This window comes from Trachypithecus francoisi, unplaced genomic scaffold (genome assembly GCF_009764315.1).
Source record: "Trachypithecus francoisi isolate TF-2019V2 unplaced genomic scaffold, Tfra_2.0 Contig01554, whole genome shotgun sequence".
NCBI lineage: Eukaryota > Metazoa > Chordata > Mammalia > Primates > Cercopithecidae > Trachypithecus > Trachypithecus francoisi.
In genome coordinates this window covers 4134727-4160383 of record NW_022681439.1, presented here as the reverse complement: position 1 = coordinate 4160383, position 25657 = coordinate 4134727, and the positions used below count along the sequence as shown (strand labels likewise).

At 45.4% G+C, this 25657-nt stretch overlaps 2 protein-coding genes across 4 annotated transcripts; one reads left to right on the top strand and one right to left on the bottom strand.

Annotated features, from left to right (window-relative positions):
* Window positions 1-6383: 6383 nt before the first annotated feature.
* On the top strand, window positions 6384-22258 carry DEFB136 (defensin beta 136). The gene is made up of 3 exons (XM_033177261.1): window positions 6384-6984; window positions 21416-21660; window positions 22077-22258. Exons 2-3 carry the CDS (start codon window positions 21606-21608, stop codon window positions 22256-22258), a joined length of 237 nt encoding a protein of 78 aa, XP_033033152.1. The 5' UTR covers window positions 6384-6984; window positions 21416-21605.
* Window positions 8493-10811, bottom strand: DEFB135 (defensin beta 135). Of its 3 annotated transcripts, none has more exons than XR_004428966.1 (2): window positions 8928-9022; window positions 8493-8755 (listed from the first exon to the last, which is right to left on the bottom strand). XR_004428966.1 is itself a non-coding variant. In XM_033177284.1 (2 exons), exons 1-2 carry the CDS (start codon window positions 10809-10811, stop codon window positions 8590-8592), a joined length of 234 nt encoding a protein of 77 aa, XP_033033175.1. In that variant the 3' UTR covers window positions 8493-8589. The 3 variants fall into 3 exon arrangements, 2 of the variants coding, with proteins under 2 accessions (XP_033033175.1, XP_033033167.1); XM_033177284.1 differs by lacking the exon at window positions 8928-9022 and adding an exon at window positions 10748-10811 and having other exon boundaries at window positions 8493-8759; XM_033177276.1 differs by having other exon boundaries at window positions 8493-8759.
* Window positions 22259-25657: the final 3399 nt, after the last annotated feature.

The following is a 25657-nucleotide window of genomic DNA, read 5'->3' as shown; positions in this document are numbered from 1 at the left end:
TGCATCCAGACACGGCCAGGAAAACTGTCAGACTCTGAGAGAGGCAGAGGGTCCCTACCTGAAAAGCACCAAATCTTCTGAAACTTTGGCCTCATAACATCCTGGACAGCCTTAGACTTGCTTTTCATCCCACTCCTCCTAGTTGGGTGCAAGTTCTCTACACATACAGATAAAGAGAAACCTGAAAACAATCCAGCCTGCTGACAATCTGAAGAATGAGGTGTAACGACACTTTATGGACTAATCAGAAAGCTGGTCCCCAAAGCCAGGGAGAGTCTACGTTTCTATGCTAGAAAGTAGTCTCTGGAATCTGGTTAAGTCCTGCATGGACAGAACTTTTCACTGCTACAGGATATCAAAATAAGGCTATTACATCAGGGCCAGGCAATCTCCATGCCTCAGACCCTGCTCTATTATTCACACTAGCCAATATTAAATTGGCATATCCTACCTCCCTGCTCCTTCGCACAGAAATTTGCTAATCCCGCACTGCCTTCACCTTACCATTGACAAGCCATATACCCTGTCAGGAAATGAACTCTGTAACAATCAAGGTAGCTGCAAACGTTATTCTTTTGAGAGAAAGTGTGTATGTTATACGCACACCCTCCAGCTTTGCTAAAGGAACCCGAACAGATATTCACTAACTTTGGTTAGTCTCTGTACATTGACACTTCCAAAAGAAACCCAATTCCAAGATTCAAAGCTTTTTAAAAAATAATGTAAGTATTTACCAAATCCATCTGTATGGAAACAAAATGGGGAAGGGATTCGTCACAATGTGGAGCAAACTCTCTTCAAAATTCTTTCTGAATATCGCTCCCTGAAATCTTACTCATTCAGCAGTGAAAACTGCATTGTCTAAAAGCAACATCTAGAATTTAGCTGGGATGTCTAGAATTTGTAATAGAGATTCTGAGAAGCCTCAAGGGTAAGAACAAGCTCTGTCTTTAGGGAAACTCATTTTTACTTAGAGCTAATTTTTGACATTTTTTCCAGTTTTATTGAGGTATGATTGACAAATAAAAATTGTATATTCAAGGTGCAGGACATGGCTTGATATACACATGTACTGTGTAATGAGTACCACAATCAAATTAAATATCACATCCCTTACCACCCATAGTTACCATTTGTAGAGAAGAGGACACTTAAAATTTATTTTCTTAACAAATTTCAAGCAAACAATACAGTATTATTAACTATAGTCACCATGCCATACATTTTATCCCCAGAACATATTCATCTTACAGCTCAAAGTTTGTACTATTTGACAAATATCATCCCATTTAACCCACATCCAACGCCTGACAACCACCATTCTACTCTCCGCTTCTATAAATGGATCTGGTGCCCTATTATTTATTTATTTATTTATTTATTGGAGACGGAGTCTTGTTCTGTTGCCCAGGCTGGAGTGCAGTGGCTCAATTTCGGCTGACTGCAACCTCCGTCTCCTAGGTTCCAGCAATTCTCCTGCCTCAGCTTCCCAAGTAGCTGGGACAACAGGCGCACGCCACCATGCCTGGCTAATTTTTTTGTAATTTAGTAGAGACGGGGTTTCACCGTGTTGTCCAGTATGGTCTCAAACTTCTGAGCTCAGGCAATCTGCGCTCCTCGGCCTCCTAAAGTGCCAGGATTACAGGCCTGAGCCACCGCACCTGGCCTGGTGCCCTTATTATAAAAGAGGCTCCAGAGAGACCCCAAATCCTTCCACATGTGAGGACACAGTGAGAAGCCACCATCTATGAACAGGAAGAGGCCTTCACCAGAAGCCAGATCTGCCAGTGCCTTCATCTTAAACTTCCCAGCTCTAGAAAGGTGAAATAAATTTCTATTGTTTCTAAGCCACCCCAACTAAGAAATTTTGCTACAGCAGTTCTAAAAGGCAGAGAGAGCATCTTACATTTTTTGTACTCTGATAATTTGACATCCGAAGCCTTGTTGAACCTGGAGGGTCTGCCACTAGCAGTGTTAGCCGATTCCTACAGACAGTATGCTTTTCAAACCATACTTGCCCACAGCATGTTTTTCAAACAAACCAATTCACAGTCCACACCTCAATCACCTCCTTTATCAGGCCTTCACACCATGGGACCCTATCTACTCACCCTAATCACCCAAGGACCAGGCAATCAGGGATATTCCCTAGACATTGACACCTGCTAAAATTATTCGAATTTTAGCCAGTCAATTTAGAGGTTTCTTTTGTCAAAGTTAAGAACCATGGCCAATGACACAGCCTCAGGAGGTCCTGAGGACATGTGCCCAAGGTAGTTGGGTTACAGCTTAATTGTATGCACTTTAGAGAGACAGAAGTTACAAGGAAAGACATAAATCAATGCATGTAAGATATACATTGGTTCAGCCCAGAAAAGCAGGACATCTCAAAGCAGGGGGAGGTGAGCTTCCAGGTTATAGGTGGATTCAGAGATGTCCTGGGTGGCATTTGGATGAAGGAGTTAAGCTCTGCCTAAAGAGTTGAAGTCAGCCTGAGTTAATTTAAGGTAAGGTAAGGTGGGAGAGAGTGGGTGGGATTGTGGAAGCCAAGGTCCCTGTCATGTAGACGAAGCCTCTGGTTTACAGCCTTCAGAGAGAAAAGAAGTGAGTATCTCTTACTGGACCTTAACCCATTTCCTGTTTGCCCTGAGAATATTACTGTCTCTAATCCTAATGCAACATATGCATTTCTGTTGCATTAGGATTAGAGACAAGTTCTGTTTAGAAATGACTCCAAGAACCGTTTTTATATTTTATTTTCACATTGAAAATCAGCAAGATTTGCATCAGCTTCAAAAAGCATGTTATATAAAATCATATGAGCACTGGCAAGCTGCACTTTTTTTTCTGAATGGGCAATGGGTTAAAAAGTGTCAGACTCTCCTGAAGAGCCCTAGTAAGGGAAAGAGATTCTCTACAGAATGTAAATTTCCCCAACAAGAGACAGCTTTGCAGGGCTATTTCAAAATATGTCAAATAAATGTAATTCAGGGTAAAATACTTTTATTTTCTCTGGGGCCCACTATCTATCATGTGATGTTATACCAGATTCAGGTTGGAATTTGGCATCTTATTGCCACAGTCTGTTTTCTCAGCCTTAAGATCACTATTTTAATGTTAATGCTGGTCAGTTGTGTCTAAACTCCAAAGGGAGAAAGATATAATAAGGGATCGGCAACACCTCCCACCTTCCCATCATTGCCTGATATAAGAATAGCTCCTCCTGCTCTCTTTTGATTCCCATTTGCATGGAATACCTTTTCCCACCCTTTTACCTTGGGTGTGTATGAACCCTTCTGTGTTAGATGAGTCCCTTGAAGACATCTTTTAATCCATTCTCCCATTCTATATCTTTCAAGTGGAGCGTTTAGGCCATTTACATTCAATGTTAATATTGAAATATGAAGTGCTTTTTTTTATCATGTTAATTGTTATCTAGATATGTTTTTTTCATTGTGTTACTGTTTCATAGGCCTGTGAGTTTTCAGTTTTCAAGAAGTTCTATTCTGACGTATATTGAGCTTTTAGAACTCCTTATAGCAGTTCTTGGAGTGCTGATTTGGAAGTGACAAATTGCCTCAGCATTTGTTTGTCTGAAAATAACTTTTTTTTTTTTTTTTTTTTAAGACGGAGTCTCGCTCTGTCGCCGGGGCTGGAGTGCAGTGGCCGGATCTCAGCTCACGGCAAGCTCCGCCTCCCGGGTTTATGCCATTCTCCTGCCTCAGCCTCCCGAGTAGCTGGGACTACAGGCGCCCGCCACCTCGCCCGGCTACTTTTTTGTATTTTTTTAGTAGAGACGGGGTTTTACCGTGTCAGCCAGGATGGTCTCGATCTCCTGACCTCATGATCCGCCCCTCTCGGCCTCCCAAAGTGTTGGGATTACAGGCTTGAGCCACCGTGCCCGGCCTGAAAATAAATTTATTTCTCCACTTATGAAACTTAGTTTTGCAGGATACAAAATTCTTGGCTGACAGTTGTTCTGTTTAAGGAGGTTGAAGCTACGACCCCAATCCCCTCTGGCTTCTAAGGTTTCTGCTGAGAAGTCTGCTGTTAGTCTGATAGGTTTTTGTTTGTAATTTAACTGCTGCTTTTTTCTTACTGCTCTTAGAATTATTTCCTTCATATTGACTTTAGATAGCCTGATGACTATATACCTTAGTGAACATATAATGAATTTCCCAGGAGTTCTTTGAGCTTCTTGGATTTGCCTTTCTAGATCTCCAGGCAGGCCAGGGAAGTTTTCCTCAATTATTCCCTAAAATAGGTTTTCCAGACTTGTTATTTTCTCTCCTTCCCCAGGAACGCCAATAATTCTTAGGTTTTGCCATTTTACATAATCCCATACTTCTTAGAGACTTTGTGCATTTCTTTTTATTATTTTTCTTTATTTTTTTCTGATTGGGTTAATTCAAAAACCTTGTTTTTGAGCTCTGAAATTCTTTATTCTACATGTTCTCGTTTATTGTTAAAACTTCCCACTGTATTTTGTAATTCCCTCAGTGTGTCTTTCATTTCCAGAAGTTCCAGTTGTTTTTCTCTTGATGATATCTATCTCTCTGAAAAATTTTTCATTCAAATCCTGAACTGCTTTTTAAATTTCTTGAAGATGGTTTTCACCTTTCTCCAATATCTTCTTGAGTAGCTTAATAATCTTCATATTTCTTATCTGGTATTTCAAAGATTTCATCTTGGCATGAGTCCATTGCTGGAGAGCTAGTGTGATCTTTTAGGTGTGTTATAGCACCTTGTTTTGTCATATTACTAGAGTTATTTTTCTGGTTCCTTCTCATTTGGATAGACTATTTCTTCTCATTATTCTTGAATTTATGTTTGATATGACTGTGTTTCTCTTATTTGCTTGTTTGTTCTTAAATTTCTTTTTTCCCCTTAAGGATGAAACTTTAATTCTTATAGTTAATTATAGCCTAATTCAGTTATTGGTGCTTTAGGGGGTGAAGACCCTTGGTTACAGAGAGTCTTTGTATGATGGTTTTCTTATATGCTAGTTGTAGCAGCATTGGGCTCAGTGTGTGAGCAAGTTCACTATGGCCTATGGGGTTGGAATGGTAGAGGTCTCTTAAAGCTTATCCCATTCCCCCATAGTGTGTACTTATTTATTTATTTATTTTCCCCCACTATTTTATTTACTAATTTGATGGTTCAGGCTTCAGGTCAGTAGGGGAGGTGTCCCTGGGTAGGAACCAGTTGTGGCTAAAGCAGGTGAGTGAATGATGTCCCAGGCTTGACAGAGGAGGCTGGAGGAGCTCTCAGTGAGTTACACTGGGGTCTTATTGGGGGACCTCAGCCCTGCTGCCAGATCACTAGAAAAGTTACCCACCTCTCAGGCATGCTCCTGTCCCAGTGTTCCTGCTGTTCAGGAGCTGACTGACAGGCCTTTTTTATGGCCTTTTTTTCATCTGTAGGAATGTTGATGTTCCAAATAGAAAGGAATTGTGGCTCTGCCTCTCATGCAACCTTGAAACCTAGAGGCTGCTCCTCCTGTGGGGATGTGTTCCAGGAAGACTGTCTGTAATTGCACCCACACTAAGCTCCCATGGGAGAAGCCCAGCTGTGCCTATGGTGGTGGACAACATGAGAAAGACTTCCTTTTCTCCAAGACCCTTCACCTGCACCAGAGCTGTCTGACTGTTGGGATAGGGCTGAAGACCTTCCCTGCTGAGCGCAACACTTCAACTGTGCCTCTACTGAAGGAAGCCTTCCATCTGGTGCTCAAGGCCTGCCGCCTGGATTCTTTCGTCCCACAGGGTGTTCCCTTGATGTGGTGTACTCCTCCTTCCCCTGCAAGTGGGAGTCCCTGGGAGCCAGATTACTGTGAGTGTTGTTGTTCCTCTGGGTCTAGCTGCCCAGAGAAGTTGGCACACTCCAGGCTGGTGTTGGGGAATGTCTCCAAGGGATCCAGTTATGTGACCTATGCTCAAGTTTCCCAGCAGTGGGTAGCAACACCAGGTCTAATGGTGGTGGCAAGGTTGAGACACAGACTCTGAAATTCCTTGGTTATTGATAGATAGCCTTAGTGTGTTGGCTTTCTTGAATGCGGGTTACAGTAGTCATGAACTGGTCATGTGGACAGACTCAGGACCTCCTGGTTAGCCAGAGTGGTGCGGGCAGGGGTGATAACCGAGATCCCATAGCAATTTTCTCCTTCCTGGGTGCCACGTTAATCTACCAGGAGATCGTGTCACGGGCTGTGTGGGCTGGCCTCCAGCCAGGAGGTGGCGCTTGCAAAACAGCAGCAGCTGCGGGAGCAGCAGTGGGATTTTTGCTGGCCTCATGTTGCCCCGAGGGAGACACTCTGGTTTCTCCGGACGTGGGTGGGGCCATGTAGCTCCCAAGAGACTGTCCTTTGCGTTGAGTTACCGGCGCGGGTGGCGGGGCAAAGCTAGGTAGGGGCTGGGTCGGGCGGGCTTGCACACCGGTCTCCATGTGCAGAAAAAGCAGGAGCTTCTATGGGTGCTGGGGGATGGGAGCGGGTCTCAGGCTCCTGGGTTGATGTGTCAGAGGGGAGCGTTTCTGCGCCTGCTCCATAGAAGAGTCTGTGCAAGGGGTAGGGAGTAGCGGGCGGTGGTAAAATCCACAGTTCCTACCCACTTGGCAAGGCAGATCCACTCCCACGGTGTTCCATGAAAGCAGCGAGCGGGGTTCCAGTCATCAGAACTCGCGGCTGCCGGGAGTCACAAGCTTTCCCCGCAGAGACCGCAGTCCGGCGTCCAGGCCACGCCCCTCCCTGCCCGCTGCAAAGCCGGCGTGCCCGCGTGGCCCCTGCGATTGCAGTTTCTGCACCCACGACTCCTGCACCTGTGGCTCCTGCACTTGCAGCCCGCTTTTCACCCGCCCCCGCCCTGGCCCTGGCCACGGAAGTTCGTCCCCACCCGAGGTTGTATTGTAACCCCGTTGGGAGCTTCTTTGAACCTGCAGCCAGCGCCTGAACTTCGTAGCTGGTCGCAAGGCCTCCCGTGAGGAACGGTAAGGAATGGCTGCACTCAGTCCACGCTGGGATCTGGAAGTGCATGCAACGGTCTCCCCCGAAAGTGTGGAATACTTGATATTCCATAACCCTCCCCAAGTCGGTTCCTGCGTTAGGTTGGGTTAGGGCTTCCCCCTCAGCACCCCCACCTTGTGTCCTGGACTTTCAGGATCCCTAGTGGGCGTGTGTATCCCAGAGGCAAATTCCCTCTCTCACAGTCAGGGGACTCGCAGCCCTTCGCCTGACTCAGTGTAGGCTGCAGCCTCCTGCTTCCTTCAAAACATCAATAGATTCCTGTGGTTTTCCTGTTCCGTTATTGCTTCCTGAAAAACAGTTCACAATGTGAATCTGTACACACTATTTTGTCCTTCCTAGTGGGAGAGGTATGCTAGCAGTTCCTCTAATCCACCATTTTGGAAAAGTATTCTTAATTTTTCAAGGATAGAAACATTTTTGTGGCCTGGTCATCCTAAACAGCACAAAACGTCTTTGTCCATTGCAAACTATAACATACTCAACATTTCAACTTAAATATTTTCAATATGACTTTCGCGTCATTGTTTTCAACATCAAACCACGAGTGTTCCTTAGTAGGTTCCCAAGTTAGACAATCCAACAGAAAAGTGGGCGAACGTCTTGAAGGGTCGCATCACAAATAAGGATACCTTAGGCCAATAAACATCTGAGAAGGTGCTCAGCTTCATTAGTCATCCATGCAACACAAATTAAACTCCATATGTCATCACTGTATACTCCCTAGAATATTCTTTTAAAGGTGTAAAATACTAGATGTGGACAAGAATGTAAAGCAACAAGAATGCTCAGACATTGTGGATGAGAGTATAAATTGGTACAACCAATTTGGAAGACAATCAGATGCCATGTATTTACTAAAACTGAATGTATGCCTGTGCCCTAGCAATTTCTCTCCTAGTTATATAACCCCCACAGAAATGCCTGCACCACAACCCTATTTATAAAAGCAAAAACTGGAAACTACAAATAAGACCATCTTCACTTAGAATATTCAAATAAATTGTAATATCTTTCCCAGTGTAATACAATATGCCATTGAGAAGTATAAACTACAATTACATGAAACAGATGAATAAACTTCACAAAAGTAGTGTAGTGTAGAAGCAGCCAGACACAAAGGAATACCTACAATTCCATTTATATAAAGTTCAAAAATAGATGTCAGGACCTTCCTATTAAAAGTCAGACTAGGAATTATTTTGTGTGTAGTAGTGACTGGTAGTGCCTGGGATGTTGTAATATTCTTTTGGGGGGCAGGGTGCTGGTTACATGGGTGTGTTAAATTTGTGCAATTCATCAGGATGATGTTTAGTCATGATTTGTACATGTTTTCATTGTATGTTATACTTCAAAAGGTTCTTAAGAGACTTTTAAGAAGCGATAAATTAATAAAAAGAGAAAGTACTAAATACAAGGAATTAGAGTATTTCTGTAGGAGAGACAATGGAGAGAAATACAGCAGACATGGGAGCACTGATAGGCTAAAGCCATTGTTTTAATCGCATGGTGCAACTGAGAGGGATCTGGGTTCCCAGAGGAAATCAGCAACAGCTTTCGGGTACTCACAGCTATTTCCCAGTCAGTATAGGTAAATACTTTGGGTTTACACAGCATAAATGTGTAGTATCACACAAAATATGATATTCTTCTTTTTTTAAACATTTTTGCCTGCAAGAACCGTGCAGTCGCCAACATGAAGCAAAGATTTTTTGTATGTAGACATTGGGTCCACTTCTACCTGCCAAGAGAAACAAAGGTTAATGCACAGGTAGTGTCCTGCAGTGTCATGTTGCCATGGATAAATTAGACTTCAGACCATACTTTTCACTTTTTAATGATGAATTAGACACGATCAAAGATACTCAAGACATTTTATAGCTGGATGCCCCTTTTCAGTTGCTCTTACCTTGTTTTCCAGGGGCCCTCTTATAAGCCATTATATGAACCCACAATGAGTTACATGAATTACTGATCAACTATGTGGAGTTAACAGGACCCAACATCTTCAGCTTGAGACTATTTGCTTCAGAAAGAACATTCAGACATGGAAGTCATCCCAGGAGCCTGCGGAGGTCCCATACCAGGAGGCATGCAGGGTCTGGAATAGCTACCTGAGGCAGTTTGTGATTCTCAAAGTATCAACATAAAGAAAGAAAGATTCCTGAACTGGAATTTTAGAAGCCTAAAGTTCTATCCCTATATTCCCCAATAACATTCTGCATGACTTTTTGTCAAGTGCTTCATCACAAGGTACTTAAGAAGTACCCATTCTCCCGTGGGTATTTTGCACTTCATCATGCTGTAAGTTACTTTGCACCCATGGGAGCATGAGTGTGAAATGGTTTGAAATACCTGAGACAAATATGGAAATTTATTGCTAGTAATTTTTCTAGACCTTAAGAACTGGGAGCCTCTGGAAACCAAAGGGTGGAGGAGGGGTAATAGGAAGGCAGTTTAAGAGGGTAAACTCTTAAACTCAATCCATAGATTGAGCCTTTGTGGTGTGAAAATAATCAATGTGGTATGGTCAAGGGCCATTAGCAGGCAAACTTGGCCACCGTGTGCTCGCTAGACCTCAGGCAACTTTCTGGGGACAAAGGAGTCCAGTAGAGACACATTGCAAAGTGTCCAGAGGTCCCACTATGCGGGACATCAGCCCTCATCTCAACATGGTCCTCGTTCATATCTATCTTGGTTTTCTTTTTCTTTTTTTCTTTTTTTTTGAGATGGAGTTTCACTCTTGTTACCCAGGCTGGAGTGCAATGGCACCATCTCAGCTCACCGTAACCTCCACCTCCCGGGTTCAAGCTATCCTCTTGTCTCAGCTTCACGAGTAGCTGGGACAGGCACACGCCGCCACGCCCGGCTAATTTTGTAATTTTAGTAGAGAAGGGATTTCACCATGTTGGCTAGACTGGTCTCGAACTCCTGACCTCAGGTGATCCACTCGACTCAGCCTCCCAAAGTGCTTGGATTGCAGGCGTGACCACCGTGCCCAGCCTCATATCTGTCTTTTAAACACTTCACACTTGGTCCTTGAGTGATATACTTTATATATGAAGGTTTGAGGCAATGGGTAGGGGCTCTCTGCTGATCCCAGAAAACCACAAGCAAAACAGTTTTGAGAACCTACACTTTAGTGACTGAAGTAGACTCTTCTCATTATCACCAAGTTGCTGGCTTCTGTCCAGAGAATGTAAATTCTGACCTCTCAAACTGATGTTTCATAGGACCTCATCATGCTATAAGTTAATGTAATACATCTTAACCAGCTGTGTCTGTGGAGTCTGCTCAGTATAAAATTTACCTTGGCTTCCAAATGAGTGAAAAATAACACGGGTGGCTGACTGTGAAAGACAAGTTCTAAGAGTCCTCAAAGAACAGCCTCCTTCTCACCCCCAAGTCCTCCCTGTTCTTTGAAAGTCTCATCTTTTTGCTCTGCCCTACTTCTGCCAATACCAGTAGTCCAGCCTTCCCCTCAAACTTCACCAATTCCCCAGAGCAAAATCCATAACCAGTTTCTTTTCTGAAGAGAGCCACCTCCTGTTCTATGTCCTTTGGATCTTTTCTCCATTCTGGACCAGCCCAGCATGTCCATCTCTGCTCACCTTCCTCCCTGTTGCAGCTTCCTTTGTCCACGTCCTGCCTTTTTCTCACTCTTGTAGAACCTCACACCTTTTTTCCCTTTACTGTTCCTAATTCTACAAGGAGGGGACTCCATTTTACCTGGTGGAACATAGAAGAGCAAGTCAAGGACCACGAGGTCCAAGGGGACGCTCCTTGTGGCCATAAATCCGCAAAGCAGCAGCTGCAGTGCAAGGGAAAGTCACTCTAGGCAGCTGTGACGAGATGGGGGGCTGCATGGCTAGTGAACCTTTTGGAACAAGAACAACTGCCTGCTCCACTGAACAATCCAATCAGCAAACTGTCTGAACATGACATCTCTTCATTAAAGCGCACTTCCTGGGTGCCACGGGCATGCTAGCAACTGCGCGCACACTGTGTAGGCAGCCCTATTCTAGGCCCTGGTAGGACGCTGTGTAGGTGCCTGGGTATCTTCATTGGACATCCACTTAACAAATGCCTCTAGTGTGCAAAGAACCATAAGGCTGCCTTATGTAGTTGACAAAAAGGATTTTTTCTTTTTTCAACCTTACACACACACACGAAATCCAGGTAGGCGTGATTCTCTCCATCTTAAAAGCAAAACTAAAGAGTCTCCAGTGGAAGAAATGACTTTCCCAAGCTCACATGGATCCTAAATGGTAGCATCACGACTTGCAAGCAGGCTTCCCTGACTCCTATATACAGAAGTACTAAAGTATGGCCTTGCCCAATTCCGGTATAGCTGCAATCTCTTTAGGAAAATAAGAACTCCTCAAAAATAGCATGGAAAAAGCAAGTCCTCATAACACCTGTAACATGACCCGGGGAAAAACACTGAGTCTTATTGCTCCCCATTGGGCATATGCTGTGTGCCCGGTAGTGGGGGGCATACAAAGAATTTATGACAAAATTCTTGCTTGGAGGGACTAAAGGTCGACAGCGTTTGACAGTTTTTGAAGTGTCTTAAGTTTTTCAACAACTTTATCTGATATTGTATGAAGAACACAAAACCCAGAATCAGAAAGTCTTTCTGGTCTGGACTCTGCATGCAGTAGCTTGACAAGCTTTTAATAAAGCACTTACTCTACCTCTCTGACCATCAGTTTCCTCACTTGTAAAGAAGGTTGTACACCTGGCCGGGTGCGGTTGTTCACGCCTGTTAATTCTAAAGCTTTGGGAGGCCAAGGGGGGTGGAGTGCTTGAGCTCAGGAGTTCAAGACCAGCCTGGGCAACATGGCAAAACCCCGTCTCTTCAAAAAATACAAAAATTAGCCAGGCATGGTAGTGAGCGCCTGTAGTCCTAGCTACTCAGGAGGCTGAGGTGGGAGGATCACCTGAACCCAGGGGGTCGAGGCTGTAGTGAGCCATGATTGCACTGTGCACTCCAGCCTGGGTGACACAGTGAGATCCTGTCTCAAAAAAAAAAAAAAAAAAAAGGAAGGTTGTACTCCATCAGTCCCACCTATCAAGAAGGCTTGTTGTAAGGCCAAATGAAGTAATTCTTGAGGACAGTCCTTTAAAAAACATACATTTAAGGAACTGTTACACCCATATAACAAAGAAGACATTTAAAACTATAGATATTGGCCAGGTGTGTTGACATGTGCCTGTAATCCCAGCACTTTGGGAGGCCGAGGTGAGAAGATCACTTGAGGCCAGGCGTTCAAGATCAGCATGGGCAACATAGTGAGACCCGCTTCTCTATTTAAAGAAATAAAACTAGAGATGTTACTTCTCCAACTAGAGAGTGAAATAGCCAGAACTAGGAACACATGCTTGCCTCTCTTTGTCCTTGTTTTGTTCACAAGAATGCATCAAATATATGCCACTTCAATGGACTCTTGTTTTCCAGCTTCAGGATGTTTATGATGTGGTTGAGATTACACATCTGTGAAAGACTCATAAAGAACTACAGAGCAGAAAATCAGTGAATAGAGAAAGAATAGAGGACCTGAGTTTTGAGGAGCACAAAGAGAAAAGATCAAGCAAGCACAAGTGCACTAAGGGACTCTCCTGAGACCCACTTTCCAACCGGCAGTATTAGGTACAGCCTGATGTGCACTCTCTCAGCCCCCATGGTCCTGATCTTCTCTTCTCCAACCAACCCATCTGTCTCCATCTCAACCCTTCCCACTGTGCCCTCCAGAACCACAGTTGTACTATAAACATAGCTTCTACTTTATGCCTTCCCCAAGAACACTCTTCCGTCTCTGTGTCTTGGCAAAATGCTAGGTTCTTCTCTAAGGACACTGCTTCCTAGCAGCCTTGGTGACTGGAGGCTGTTCATTGACCCAGGCTCCACACACCAGAGGACATGTAAGCCCTACTTCACAATTTTCTGAACAATACCTGACATGATCCAGACACCGCCTTTCCCTCACCTGGTCCACATTGAATCACTCATCAAACATTCCCAGTTCTGTCTCCAACATACAGTTCACAACCACCCATTTCTGTCTTCACTGCTGCCACTGCATCCATGCCATCGCTGTCTGTCACTAAACTCAGTAAATGGCCTCTTAAATGGTTCCCATAGCATTTTTAGATATTTACCTTTTATCCTCCACTTGGTAACCAAAATGACCTTTTTATAAAAACTGAAATTGATTCATGCATTTGCCCTGTGGAAAACCCTTCAGGATGGCTTCCTTTTGGGTTAAAGTGGAAACTTCTTAGCGTGGATATTGGCCTGGTCCCTGGCTTATCCCCCCACCCAAGTCCTCTCATTTGTTCTGTCTCTCACTGCACTGCACCATACTGGCCTTCAGTATTCTCAAACATGTCAACCTCAAAGCTTTCACGTGTGCTCTTTGCACAGTCTGGAAATCTGTACCACTCACCTTCTCATCCTCACCTAACACATAGTCTCATTTAGAGGGACAGTATCTGTCTCTTCCACAGAATGTAAGAAACCCAATAAAAAATTAGGTTCTCTCTTGTAAATCTCTCTCAAAGGACTCTTTCTCATCCTGAGCATATAGAATATTAGAATTTTATATTTGTGCCTTTGTTTTTATTTGACTTTTGCTTCCTCCACTTGACTACAAGCTCAATAAGAGTATGGACCATGTTCTTACATACATGAGATATCAGATCAACAAAATGCAATTTTTTTGTTAAAAAAAAAAAATGTGGCCGGGCGCGGTGGCTCAAGCCTGTCATCCCAGCACTTTGTGAGGCCGAGACGGGCGGATCACGAAGTCAGGAGATCGAGACCATCCTGGCTAACACAGTGAAACCCCGTCTGTACTAAAAATACAAAAAACTAGCCGGCGAAGTGGCGGGCGCCTGTAGTCCCAGCTACTCAGGAGGCTGAGGCAGGAGAATGGCGTAAACCCGGGAGGCGGAGCTTGCAGTGAGCTGAGATCCGGCCACTGCACTCCAGCCTGGGCGACAGAGCAAGACTCTTGTCTCAAAAAAAAAAAAAAAAAAAAAGTGAGTTTTCTAGGACTGCCATAACAAAGTACTACAAGCCGAGTGGCTTAAACGACAGAAATGTGCTGTCTCATTGTTTAGAGGTCAGAAGTCTGAGATCATGTTGTTGGCAGGGTTGGTGCTTCCAGAAGGCTGTCAGAAAAGGAACGGTTCCCGGCCTCCTGGCTTCCGACAGCCACTCCATTCCTCGGTTCTGGGTGGTATTCTCCTGTGTCTTCACATTGTCTTCCCTCTGTTTATATCGGTGTCTGGGTCCAACTTTGCCCTTCTTATAAGGACATAGTCATAGTGGGTTAGAGTCCACCCTCATAACCTCATCTTAACTTGATCTACATAAAGACCCTATTTTCAACTAAGATTGCCTTCACAGCTGATGGAAGTTAGGACTTCAACATCTTTTGTGGGGTTACAATTCAACCCCTAACAAGCGTTAATCTTCAATCTTCCTGAGTAATCTCTATGACCCAAACGACATCAAAGCAACCAACTGTTTTTCTAGAACACAGATTATTCTTCATTTTTCTTTCACCACATTTACCCAGAAGAAAAGCCATCTATGGAACTGGTTCTGCTCTCAGGCTTCTGAAAGCCACTAGAACACATCACATGACTCCACATGAAAGCTGAGTTTAGAAATTTGGTTGTTCTTTTTTTTATATATTCTAGTCAACCTCAGATGCTATTTGCCCTCATCACTCCCCACCCCCATCCTACTCTCAGGAGAACCTCTGGCTTCCTATTACACAGAGAAAATTGATGTCGGAGAATTTAAATTCACTTAACTTTGCATACAATTCCCATCAAAATGCCACCATCATTCTTCACAGAACTAGAAAAAGCAATCCTAAAATGTACATGGAACCACAAAAAAAAGAGCCCACAGAGCTAAAGCAAGACTAAGCAAAAAGAACAAATCTGGAGGCTCCACACACCAGGGGACAAGGAAGCCCCAATCTCCTGCCAGCCCCATGCCATTTTCAGAACAATACCTGACATGATCTGGACACTGCCTTTCCCTCACCCTGTCCACAGTGAACTGCTCATCAAACCTTCCCAGTTCTGCCTCCAACATACGGTTCGTACTCACCAATTTCTATCTCCACTGCTGCCACTGCGTCCATGCCATCACCTCTGTCACCAAACTCAGTAAATGGCCTCTTAAATGGCTCCTATATCATTTTTAGATATTTACCATTTATCCTCCACTTGGTAACCAAAATGACCTTTTATAAAACTGAAATTGATTTATGCATTTGCCCTGTGGAAAACACTTCAGGATGGCTTCCACCTGGCCCTGCCCTTGACACGTGAGGACTATTACAATTCAAGGTGAGATTTAGGTAGGGACATAGCCAAACCACATCAGCATCCTCTCCAAGTATTTGCTTCTTAAGATGATGCTCTTGTTCTGTATCACGTCGTAATCTTCCTGGATTGCTTTGTACCTTTCAGGCACGTTGTCAGAGTCTTTTCCACAATTCTACCTCCCTTTTTTTGCCACAAATGCTGATGCGAGATTTGTTCCTCAATCTTATTTTCCTCTTACTCTTCTGAATCTCTCTTGTTGAATTCATCCATTTTTATGACTCTTTGACGATTGATTCTAAAATTTATATATGCAATCTCAGTTCCACTTTTAAACTTCCCAACTGTCTACTTGGCTGCTCCACCTAGACATCCTACAGGAAACTCAGACTCAACCTATCCAAAACATTACTAATTGTCTTCTCATCCTTCCTCCCAAAACCTCTGGTGTTTCCAGTGAACTTCACCACTGAACCCACAAATTTAAACCAGAAACCTGGAAATTATCCTAACTACCTTTGTCTTTCTAAATTCCACAGATAACAAAAATCAAGTATTTATTTTATTTCTTATTGCTCTTGAGATGAATATTCTCCTTTTTGCACTACTGCCAATACTCTTACTTTACTTCTCACTTGATCTTGGAGTCATAAAGCCTTGTAATGGGTCTCCATGACTCTGATTTTACAACACCATAAACCCATATTAAAACAAGTGTGGACTTGATTCCCCCAGCTTAAACTCCTAAGCACAGCATTAAAATACCCTTAGTGCATTATGCTAAGCGAAATAAGCCAAGCACAGAAAGACAAATACTGCATAATGTTACTTATATGTGGAATCTAGAAAAGTCAATCTCAGAAGCAGGGAGAATGGTGGTTACCAGAGGCTAGAGCCAGGAGTGCAGAGAGGGGAGATATTGGTCAAAGGGTACAAAGTTTCATTTTGTCAAGACGCCTGAGTAAAGACATGGGACACTCTCCCTCTCCAGAAAAAAAGAAACAAAATTGTGAATTACACCTAAGATAGAACATCTATGAGAAAACTCCAGAGTTCAACAGAGAAGTCATAGGAAACACTTGAGGCATAGAAGGAGAAGGATGTGGGTTGGCTAGGAGCCTGGAGTGGCTCCCATTTGCTGGGAAAAGGTAAGTGAGAGACTCTCACTGGTTCACATCTCCATCTCAGACTACTGTAACCCTAGCAACAGGAGGGCTTTTTTTCCCACGTGGGCCCTGAAATTAGTGTGGGTGGTGATCAGGATACCGCTCAAGGGCATTGCTCCACACAGGGAAGTCATGTTGAGTTATACACATCCCCTGAGATGGAAGAGGCTGCAGCACAGTGCTATTGCAAGAGCCCAGCCTCCACCAGACTGAATCCTGTCCTGGGAACCAACAGGCCCCACATCTCCACAGAGGAGAACCCGCACTGATATCCCCTGATGTCCACCCAGGTGGCTGCAGTGGCTCGCACTGAATGAACCCAGTGGTGCTACAGAGTCCCCAGCACTCTAGCCCAAGTGGACTACTACTCCCTAGGGAAAGGATGGTGCAGTGCACCCAGGAGACTCTCCCAGGGACAAAGGGAGTCCCACTGCGAGCTTTTCAGAGCCTGACAGCTCCTGTCTGGGACTGTGAGAAGCGACCCTGCCCCCCCCCACCCCCAGTAGAATGACATCTGTGCTTGGGCTCACCTCCCCAGGCCACTGCAGCAGCCGCTGGTACTGCCAGAAGTCAAAACAAGTTGGCCCCAGAGTTGCCTCTCTGGGTCTGTAAATAACACCTTGCCCTCACTAGCAGCACAACCCCTGTGCTGGAGCCCATACACAGAGGGTGAGGTCTCTTCCTTTACTCCCATGCACAAAACTACAGCTGCTGCTGCTGCTACTGGCAGCCAATGTGAGTGAATCCAGGAGCTGCTTGTCTGGGTCTGTGAATAGCAACCACTCCCTCACCAGTAGCAAGGCCTTTGTGCTTGAGCTCACACCCAGAAGGAGCTCAAGGACCCCTCCACTGCTCTGAACAACATTGCAGCCAGGAGCTGAAGCAAGCACTACTCAGAGCCTGAGAATTTTCTGCTTAGGGCTGTGATCACCAACCTCATCCCTATCAGAAGCACATCCTCTGTGCTTTTGTGTCTGTTCTGAGTACAGGCTCCCTCCCCATACACACCATGGCAGCTACTGCTACTGCTGGAAATGAAGTATGAACTCCTAGAGCCTGAGAGCTCCTTGCAAGGGACTGTTGAGAGCAACCATACCCATACCAGCAGCAGAATTGCTGTGCTCTAGCACAACCTCTGAGGTCAGGCTGTTCACTCACCACCATAGATCGCTCAGCCCCACCTACTACAGCCTACACTCCTGCACACCACCAAGGCCTTGACATCATGCCCCCAGATACTGAGCACCCCATCTGAGGACTGGGAATTACCCGATCCATTCCACCATCTCTGGTCCTTGTGCACTAACCCTAGGGACCTGAAGATGGGCCCACCTAGCCTGCTGCCAACACCACCAACCACAGCCACCCACGTGTGTTAACTAGGAGCCTAGAGACTAGCCTGCCAAGCCCATCATAGCCACCACTAACATTAGCAAGTGCACCTAGGAGCCTGAGTGTTATCCTGCACCACTGCTACCCTCACTCACACCATTCATGCTGCCCAGGGACCTGAGAACCTACTCACCCATCCAGCCCTCCACTGTCACTGCCAGTACCAAGAAATCTGCCTGGAGTTGGCCCACCTGGACCTGCTAACACTGGTGCCCACATACACCACCCAGTGACCCAAGGTCAGGCATGCCTGGTCCATCATTGCCACAACCAGGGCTTTAGGACTGGCCAACATAGCATCCCTATCCCCTGCAAAGCCTCACCATAGCTTCCATTAGCAATTGCAGCCAAGCCCCTGAGGAATTACAGATACCACTGATGCTATTCACAGCCAAAGAAATCATGCAGAGACTACACTGCTGCATGCACCAAGAATCAAACACAATAAAATCCTACTAAAGGTAATAAATTGATACACCTGGTTACACAGTCCCTTCCAGGCAGGTGCATTTCTTGATCACTTGGGACAACCAGATCTTATTTTTCTCTCTGAACTTTCCCAGGTGCAGAAAGTAATTTCTTTATTAATTTCATGTCTAAGTAACTGGTATATGAAACCAGACAGACTCTTCCTGCTCGGGTTTGGGCTTGGGTTTTGGTCTGAAGTCATCTCTCAGAGCTTTAACCCTTACTCTAAGTCCTATCCCAATATACAGTTAGAGGAACATGGTGAATGAGTGGAGATACCTGAAGCAAGCCTCAGAAGAGCCAGAATTTAAGTCCAGCTTTGCCAGTAGCCTGAAGAATCAGAGGAGTGTTATGTTCAGGCCCTTTATTCTTCTGGGTTGAAATCCCCCAGTTTTTAAGTAGTGGGAAGCAATATAGGAAGTCATTCTTACTCTCACCTTCTAACTTCCCTCGGTTCTCCCATCAGTTCTATATGGCAAAGTAAAGCCACATTACAGCCCCAGTGACCCCCCAGATCAATGGGAGAGGTGTTCCCACCTCCTTCTGGAAATTATAGGCTCTGGGATCCCCTCATCAGACATGAGACGCTACCTCCTTGCACTGACTGATCTTCCTTTTGACATAAGTGATTCCACCTAAAGGGATAGACGTGAGTCAAGCAGGGCCATGGGAAGGTATCCCTGACCTTCAGTAAGGTTGGCATCTTCAAGAACTCTCTAGGAACGGGCTGCGTAAGAGGACAAAGATCCTCTAAAAGGAGGATTGTCTAGGAAAATGCAGTGAGTCATCTTTAAATCATCTGCCTTGTGTTACTACGCTCTGTTATGAAACTTGGAGCTCTTGGTCAGAGCCCCGGACACTACCCCTCTCCACTTCCAGGCTCCCTAAGCCCAAGAGATTAACCAGGGAAGTTAAGGTATAGGAGCTCTGTGTACCCACTGGTGTCTTCTGGGATTCACGGGATAGGGAGACAGGTCCTTGGGATTTTCACTGTTCTCTAGGAAGCAGAATCTTTTCCAATTTCATTTCATGTAAAGTGTTCATTACCACATGAATACAAGATGTGTTCAGTCCACAAATACAACAACCCACAGGCATTCAGGAGGTTGTACATCACAAAAGAGAAAAATCAAGACTAACAGCATAATGAACTGTTGTTTGGGGAAACTTGACCATCTGATTCTAAAATCTGTATGGAAATAAAAAAAAAAAACAAAAATAGCCAAGACACTCACCCACAAAAAAAAAGATAAGTGGGAAGATTTGGCTCTGATGGAGACAGACTCATAAATAGATAGAAGGCTAGATAGATAGATAGATAGATAGATAGATCTCATTCAAAAGCTGATTAACTTATTATAAAGCTATAGCAGTAAGACAGCATGGCATTAGTGCAAATGTAGACAAATAGAACAATAGAACAGATGAAGTTTTCCAGCATCAGACTCGTGCATATGTGGAGCCTGATTTAAAACAAAGGTGGCACAGCTAGACAGTAGAGAAACAACAATCTTTTCAATAATTTTTGGTCTTGAAACAGTTGGTTTTCCATAGGGGGAAAAATAAACTAATTTACACCATACACAGGAATCACCACAGGTGGTTATAGAGCTAAATGAGAAAGAAAAATAATAAAGAAAAAAAAGATAACATAGGAAATAGTTTTATAACCTAGGAGTAGGGAAAGATTAGTAAGCAAGAACCAGAAAATTAAGAATATATGTGCTTACTGTATTGGCCGGGTGAGGTGGCTCATGCCTGTCATCCCAGCACTTTGGGAGGCTGAGGCAAGTGGATCCTCTGAGGTCAGGAGTTCCAGACCAGCCTGGCCAACATGGCAAAACCCCATCTCTACGAAAAATACAAAAATTAGCCAGGTGTGGTGGCAGGCACCTGTAGTCCCAGCTACTTCGGAGGCTGAGGCAGGAGAATCGTTAGAACCCAGGAGGTGGAGGTTGCAGTGAGCCGAATTTGGGCCACTGCACTCCAGCCTGGGTGATGAGCGAGACTCTGTCTCAAAAAAAAATTAATAATAGTAATAATATTGGGTACCTACTGTATGGCAGTGTGCATGCAAAGCATTTTATAAGCTGTATTTCATTTCATCCTCAAAAAGAAAACACACACAAAAGCTTCCAATGCACTTTTTGAGAAGCAGATCTTGAGGCTGAGATGCTAAATAATGCATCTGAGCGTGTAAGCCTGCAAAGCAGAGCATAGCCAGTAACGCCATGCTCTACTGCCACGCTACATACTCAGAGCCCTGTGGTCGTGGGCCGCCTGGGTACAAGCCTGCCTTAAGGGTCAGAACAAAACCAAAGTTAGTGTCATCTTCACTCTGAGACATCCCTCATTACCCCCAAGAGAGACAGGCCTAAGGGCCCTTCCCCAGGGCTGAGTCTCTGTCACCCCAGAGAAGCCCTGTCTGGCTGCACTCTGGATACTGTGCGTCCAACCTTGAACACAGCACTGAACCAACTCTTCTAAGTGAGAGTTTCAACTCCTCAACTCCAAAAAAGAAATCTCTCCTAGAAGCTTCAAAGTCCCCTAATCCTAGCCAACATTTCACACCAGTCATTTGGAAAACAAAGTCCATCAGCGAACTTTTCCAGGACTTTTTTTTTTTTTTTTTTTTTTTTTTGCAGTATCTGCCTTCAGCCAGGTAAATAAGTCAGCCACCAGACAAGGAAGCTATCCCTTCTCCACTGGTTCTGAGCCCCTTCTCTTGGTCAGACCAGTGGTTGACACCTTGAGAGCCTCTGTGTCTTAGAACTGTCTTTCCAGGCTTAAATTAAGCCTGTTTCCTAACACCCTTTCTCTGTGCTCCCGAGCTTTCAGTGGTGCTCCAGAGGAAAGAAGAGGCAGGGCAGACATTTTTGCTGTCATGTTTCTATCAAAGTGCTCTTGAAGGGAGAGGGAAAGTGTTCAGGCCTAGGCATGGGGGTCCTGGTCTTTTCTCCTGTTCTGCCATCAGGAAACATGACAGCCTTAGCTGAGTCTCTTCTTTTCCTGCGGTTTGTAGAAAAGGAGGTAGCACGGAATGGCCCAGGGCCTTTTCTTCCTCGAATTCTGGAGAACCCTGTGATCTCCTCAGTCTGCCCCTCCAGGAAGAGTGAGGCCAGCGTCCAGCCCTACCCAGCCCAGCCCAGCTCTATAAAGGAGCCTCTCAGGCAGCCACCCCTGGGAGTTTCAGCTCTGTGCCCTCTTCGGCCATGAACCTCCATCTTCCTGCATTACTCCTCCTCCTGGTGATCTTACTGCCTTCAGGTAAAACAGTGGGTGTGGGTCTGAACATAAAAGTGGGGGTTCCCAAAGATTGAGATGCTTTAAAAACCCTCTAACTATAAGCCCAGCCACAGGACACCAGTATCAGATGGGCCAGCAGGTTGGGGGCACAGCGAGTGGACTGCTCCTGCCTGCTCTGCTGCTGCTGCAGCCGCAAGATCTGCCAGGGCACCGGGGAGGAGAGTGGATGTCACTGTGCACACAGATCATGCTGCAATTCCTATCTCCCCTCCCATGCCTCTGGCTACCCTGAGCGTTATCTGCCTTGCCGAGATGTGATAAGAGGTGAGGTGAATCACAACTAACAAGCCATCCACCAGGAGGTGACGGCAGGCCTAGGATTTCTCCCAGCCTCATGAAGATTGATTTTTCTTTTCTGTGGTCTCTCCCCACATCAGGAAAAGGTATGTTTGGGAATGATGGAGTCAAAGTCCGCACCTGCACTAACCAGCAAGCCGTATGTTTCTTCGGGTGTCCACCAGGATACAGGTGGATTGCGTTCTGCCACAATATTCTGTCTTGCTGTAAAAATATGACACGTTTTCGACCCCCACAAGCCAAAGATCCATGGTCTCATTAAAAAGATATGTGAATGGCTCAAAGTACTAAAATCCTAATCTGTGTGTAAGGATCTGAGAGCTTGTCAGTGAGCCATGGGCAGCAAATGAGGACCAGATTCTGATAATTTACTGGCAAAATTCCAGAAGCATTTTGTAAAGGGAGCACTGCCATGAAATGCATCCCCTATTATTTTTCCTACCTTCCCATCCCCAATCACTCATTCCTCTTTCAAATTCAAATTCAGGCCAGGCACCATGGCTCACACCCGCCAGTAACCACAACACTTTGGGAGGCTGAGGCGGGCGGATCACTTGAGGTCAGGAGTTCGTGACCAGCCTGGTCAACATGATGAAACCCCATCTCTACTAAAAATACAAAAATCAGCTGGGTTTGGTGGTGGGTGCCTGTAATCCCAGCTACTCAGGGAGACTGAGGCAGGAGAATTGCTTGAACCTGGGAGACGGAGGTTGCATTGAGCCGAGATCGTGCCACTGCACTCCAGCCTGGACAACAGAGCAAGATTCCATCTCAAAAAATAATAATAATAAAATTCGATGGATTAATACAAGTTCACAGGCCCAAGCGATGATATATTCTGGGCATAGAAACGAGCTAACCATGCACCAGTCACACATTTGAGTGATTTTCGTCTATTAGGTAACTTACTCCACATAATAAAATCTACAATTTCTCCCATTTTGCAGATGAAGAATAATTTCCAAGGTCACATGACAAGAGTTAGTCCTGGGATTAAACCCAGACGGTCTGCACGCAGTGTCTTGAGTGTAAAGTTGCACCACCTCTCTGTTAGTAAGTATGAGATTCTAGCCAGATTGTGGTTCCAATGAGGAGGCAAGACTCCAACTAGACCCCTCAAATGGCAAGCCCCTCAACACTCATCCTGTGGTTTAAAGCCATCATGCTTCTGGTTGCCAAGTTGCTTTCATGGTTCTATACTCAGTGGCTTTCATGAGTCACGATCAGTGTCACCCTAAAATCCCGCACACCGAACATGCTACTTTCACCACTGCAGTGACACACTGGACCATACACCCATTCCAAATGTGCAGCTGTCTTCCAGGCAGGACTGTCCAACAACACGTCCTCACCATCCACTCCAGGGTTTCCACCTGGAGGCAGAGGCCTCGGGTCTGCATTGAGACCCTCCTCATTCTCTACTAAGAAAAGAGAAGGGTAGTTGAGTTTCAGGACCTCCCTTCTCCACGAACGTGCCTGGCAGGCACACTCTGAAAGTCTGCACTGAATGCTACGCAGGGGTGAGCTGACTGCTCAGAGCCCAGCCTCAACATCAATCCCCCAAATTCCAGCAAAGAAGAAAAACCAGAGATCATCATGGTCCACGAGGCGAGCCTCCAAGGTCATCATGCTTCAGCTCATCCCTTTGGGTCTGTGTGTCTACAGTGGCCCTGTGGCATCAGACCACCTGCACGTGCTCATTTCAAACTACCTACCGTATAAAAAAAACAAAACAAACAAACAAACAAAACCAGGGAAGGACATTGCAAAAGTTCACAAAACAACATAAATGCAATGAAATTAACATAAAAATAGAAAATAAAAGAGAAAACTGGGTGAAGGGGAAAAGCAGATATTCTTTCACCAGATGTCAAAAGGATCCAAAGCTTAAAAAAAGCTAAACACCCCAACGCTTTTCTTGCAGTTTCTAAGGCCATGGTCACTCCAGCCTGGTGGAGATGCTGCTCTAACTTGGACAGTGGGGTGCAGAAAAGACACAACTCTCTCCAGTGGCATTCAGAGAGGACCGAAACTTTACAATTACTTTTGCTGAAAACCCACACAAGAAACAAGAATACTAAATTATCACACACAAACAGCATAATGTACTGACCCTGTAGCCCACTGGATGTGAACTTTGAGTCAGTGGGCAGCGTCTCTGCGGGGGCCACAGGTGTCAATCTCGCTCTCCAAGTCCCAGGGCAGCCATGGGGAGGGTCCACAATTTAGGCTTAGGGACCTAAGTCTCCAGAAATTTTACTAGAGTGAATGACAGAACCACATGGGTGCCATCGAGATACCAGCTCGTCCTGGTGCAGCAAACTGTTTCAGGACCATGATTAGACAGAGCAGCCCTGCAGAGCGCCCTTGGTTCATGGGCATATCTCACACCTATTCTGTGGGGGCAAGATATATTCCCAGTACTCTCTGTATGCTTAAGATATCCAGAGTTGATGTGTGTTACTTGAAACCAAGAAATCCGGCCAGGTGCAGTGGCTCACGCCTGTAATCCCAGCACTTTGGGAAGCCGAGGCAGGCAGATAACCTGAGTTCGATACTAGCCTGGCCAACATGGTGAAACTCCATCTCCACAAAAATACAAAAATTAGCCGGGCTGCTCTCGAACTCCTGACCTCAGGTGATCCATCCACCTCGACCTCCCAAAGTGCTGGGATTACAGGTATGAGCCACCACACCTGGCCAAGTCACATATTTTCAAAAGTACTCAGCTGTCAAATAATAATCACAGAGGACTCCCCATATTGTGTCTGTCAAGTTACATTAAACGGTTCAGATATGGAGCCACGGCGCTTTTCCAAAAGCCAGCATCTCTGCCTTTCAAGATCCAGGTATGCAGAAGCTCGGCTTTTGTTCAACAAACGTCAGACTCCTCTTACCACCCAGTTCCTGATTGTGCATCTCAAGAACTCCAAAAACCAGGCCGGAAATAACCATTCTTAGTGGAACGAGCAGGTGGGATGAGAGGAGTGAAAAGGAGAGGATGCTCTTGCATTAAGCATTGCCTCTGTGGGGCCCTTCCAGAAACCAGTTCAAGTTCTCCCTCTGGTCATTGGTCTGGGAGTGAGGGGACCAGAGATGAGCAATCAACTTCTGCACAACAGAACCAGGTCCTGTTGTGTCCCCCGAGATCATGATAATGTCCACCATCACTGAGATGGTGTCAGACCCTAAGAGAGGAAGGATTCTGTTAGCAAGACTAGCTGTCCCTACCACTGGGTGTTCAGAGACCCCAAATAAGAGCAGAGGTCTCATCAGTTTCCTGAAACTGGCCTTTGGCAGGGAGCACATGTCTCCTGTCTCCACAGTAACTGGCCACTGTGCTGGGCTCATGCCCAGACATCCCAGCAGACAGGACTGAGCGTGGCATGGCTGGCGGGTCACAGGCAGACCCTGAGGTTCAGGTCTGGCCTATTAGAAAGTATGGTCAGCCACAGCAGGATAGCAGCTAAATTCCCTGCCTTCTTTCCCCCGACCATCGAACAATGGTGAGCTCCACCTGTCAGATCCAGGGGTGTGCTATCCCCACAAAATCTAGGTAGAAGCCTGTGCCGCTCGGGTCTTCTCCACTAGCACTCTAGCAGAGAGCTCCTGACCCGATCAGGCAGGAAAGCCTGGAGTCAACCTGTTGGGACAATAATGC

Coding starts and splice junctions, on each gene's coding strand:
- DEFB135 (XM_033177284.1), bottom strand. CDS start 10,811: ATGGCCACAAGGAGCGTCCCCTTGGACCTCGTGGTCCTTGACTTGCTC. Junction 8,760..10,747: donor GCTCTTCTATGTTCCACCAG/GTAAAATGGAGT, acceptor TTCTCTTGGCAG/GTAGAAGTGGACCCAATGTC.
- DEFB136 (XM_033177261.1), top strand. CDS start 21,606: ATGAACCTCCATCTTCCTGCATTACTCCTCCTCCTGGTGATCTTACTG. Junction 21,661..22,076: donor GGTGATCTTACTGCCTTCAG/GTAAAACAGTGG, acceptor TCCCCACATCAG/GAAAAGGTATGTTTGGGAAT.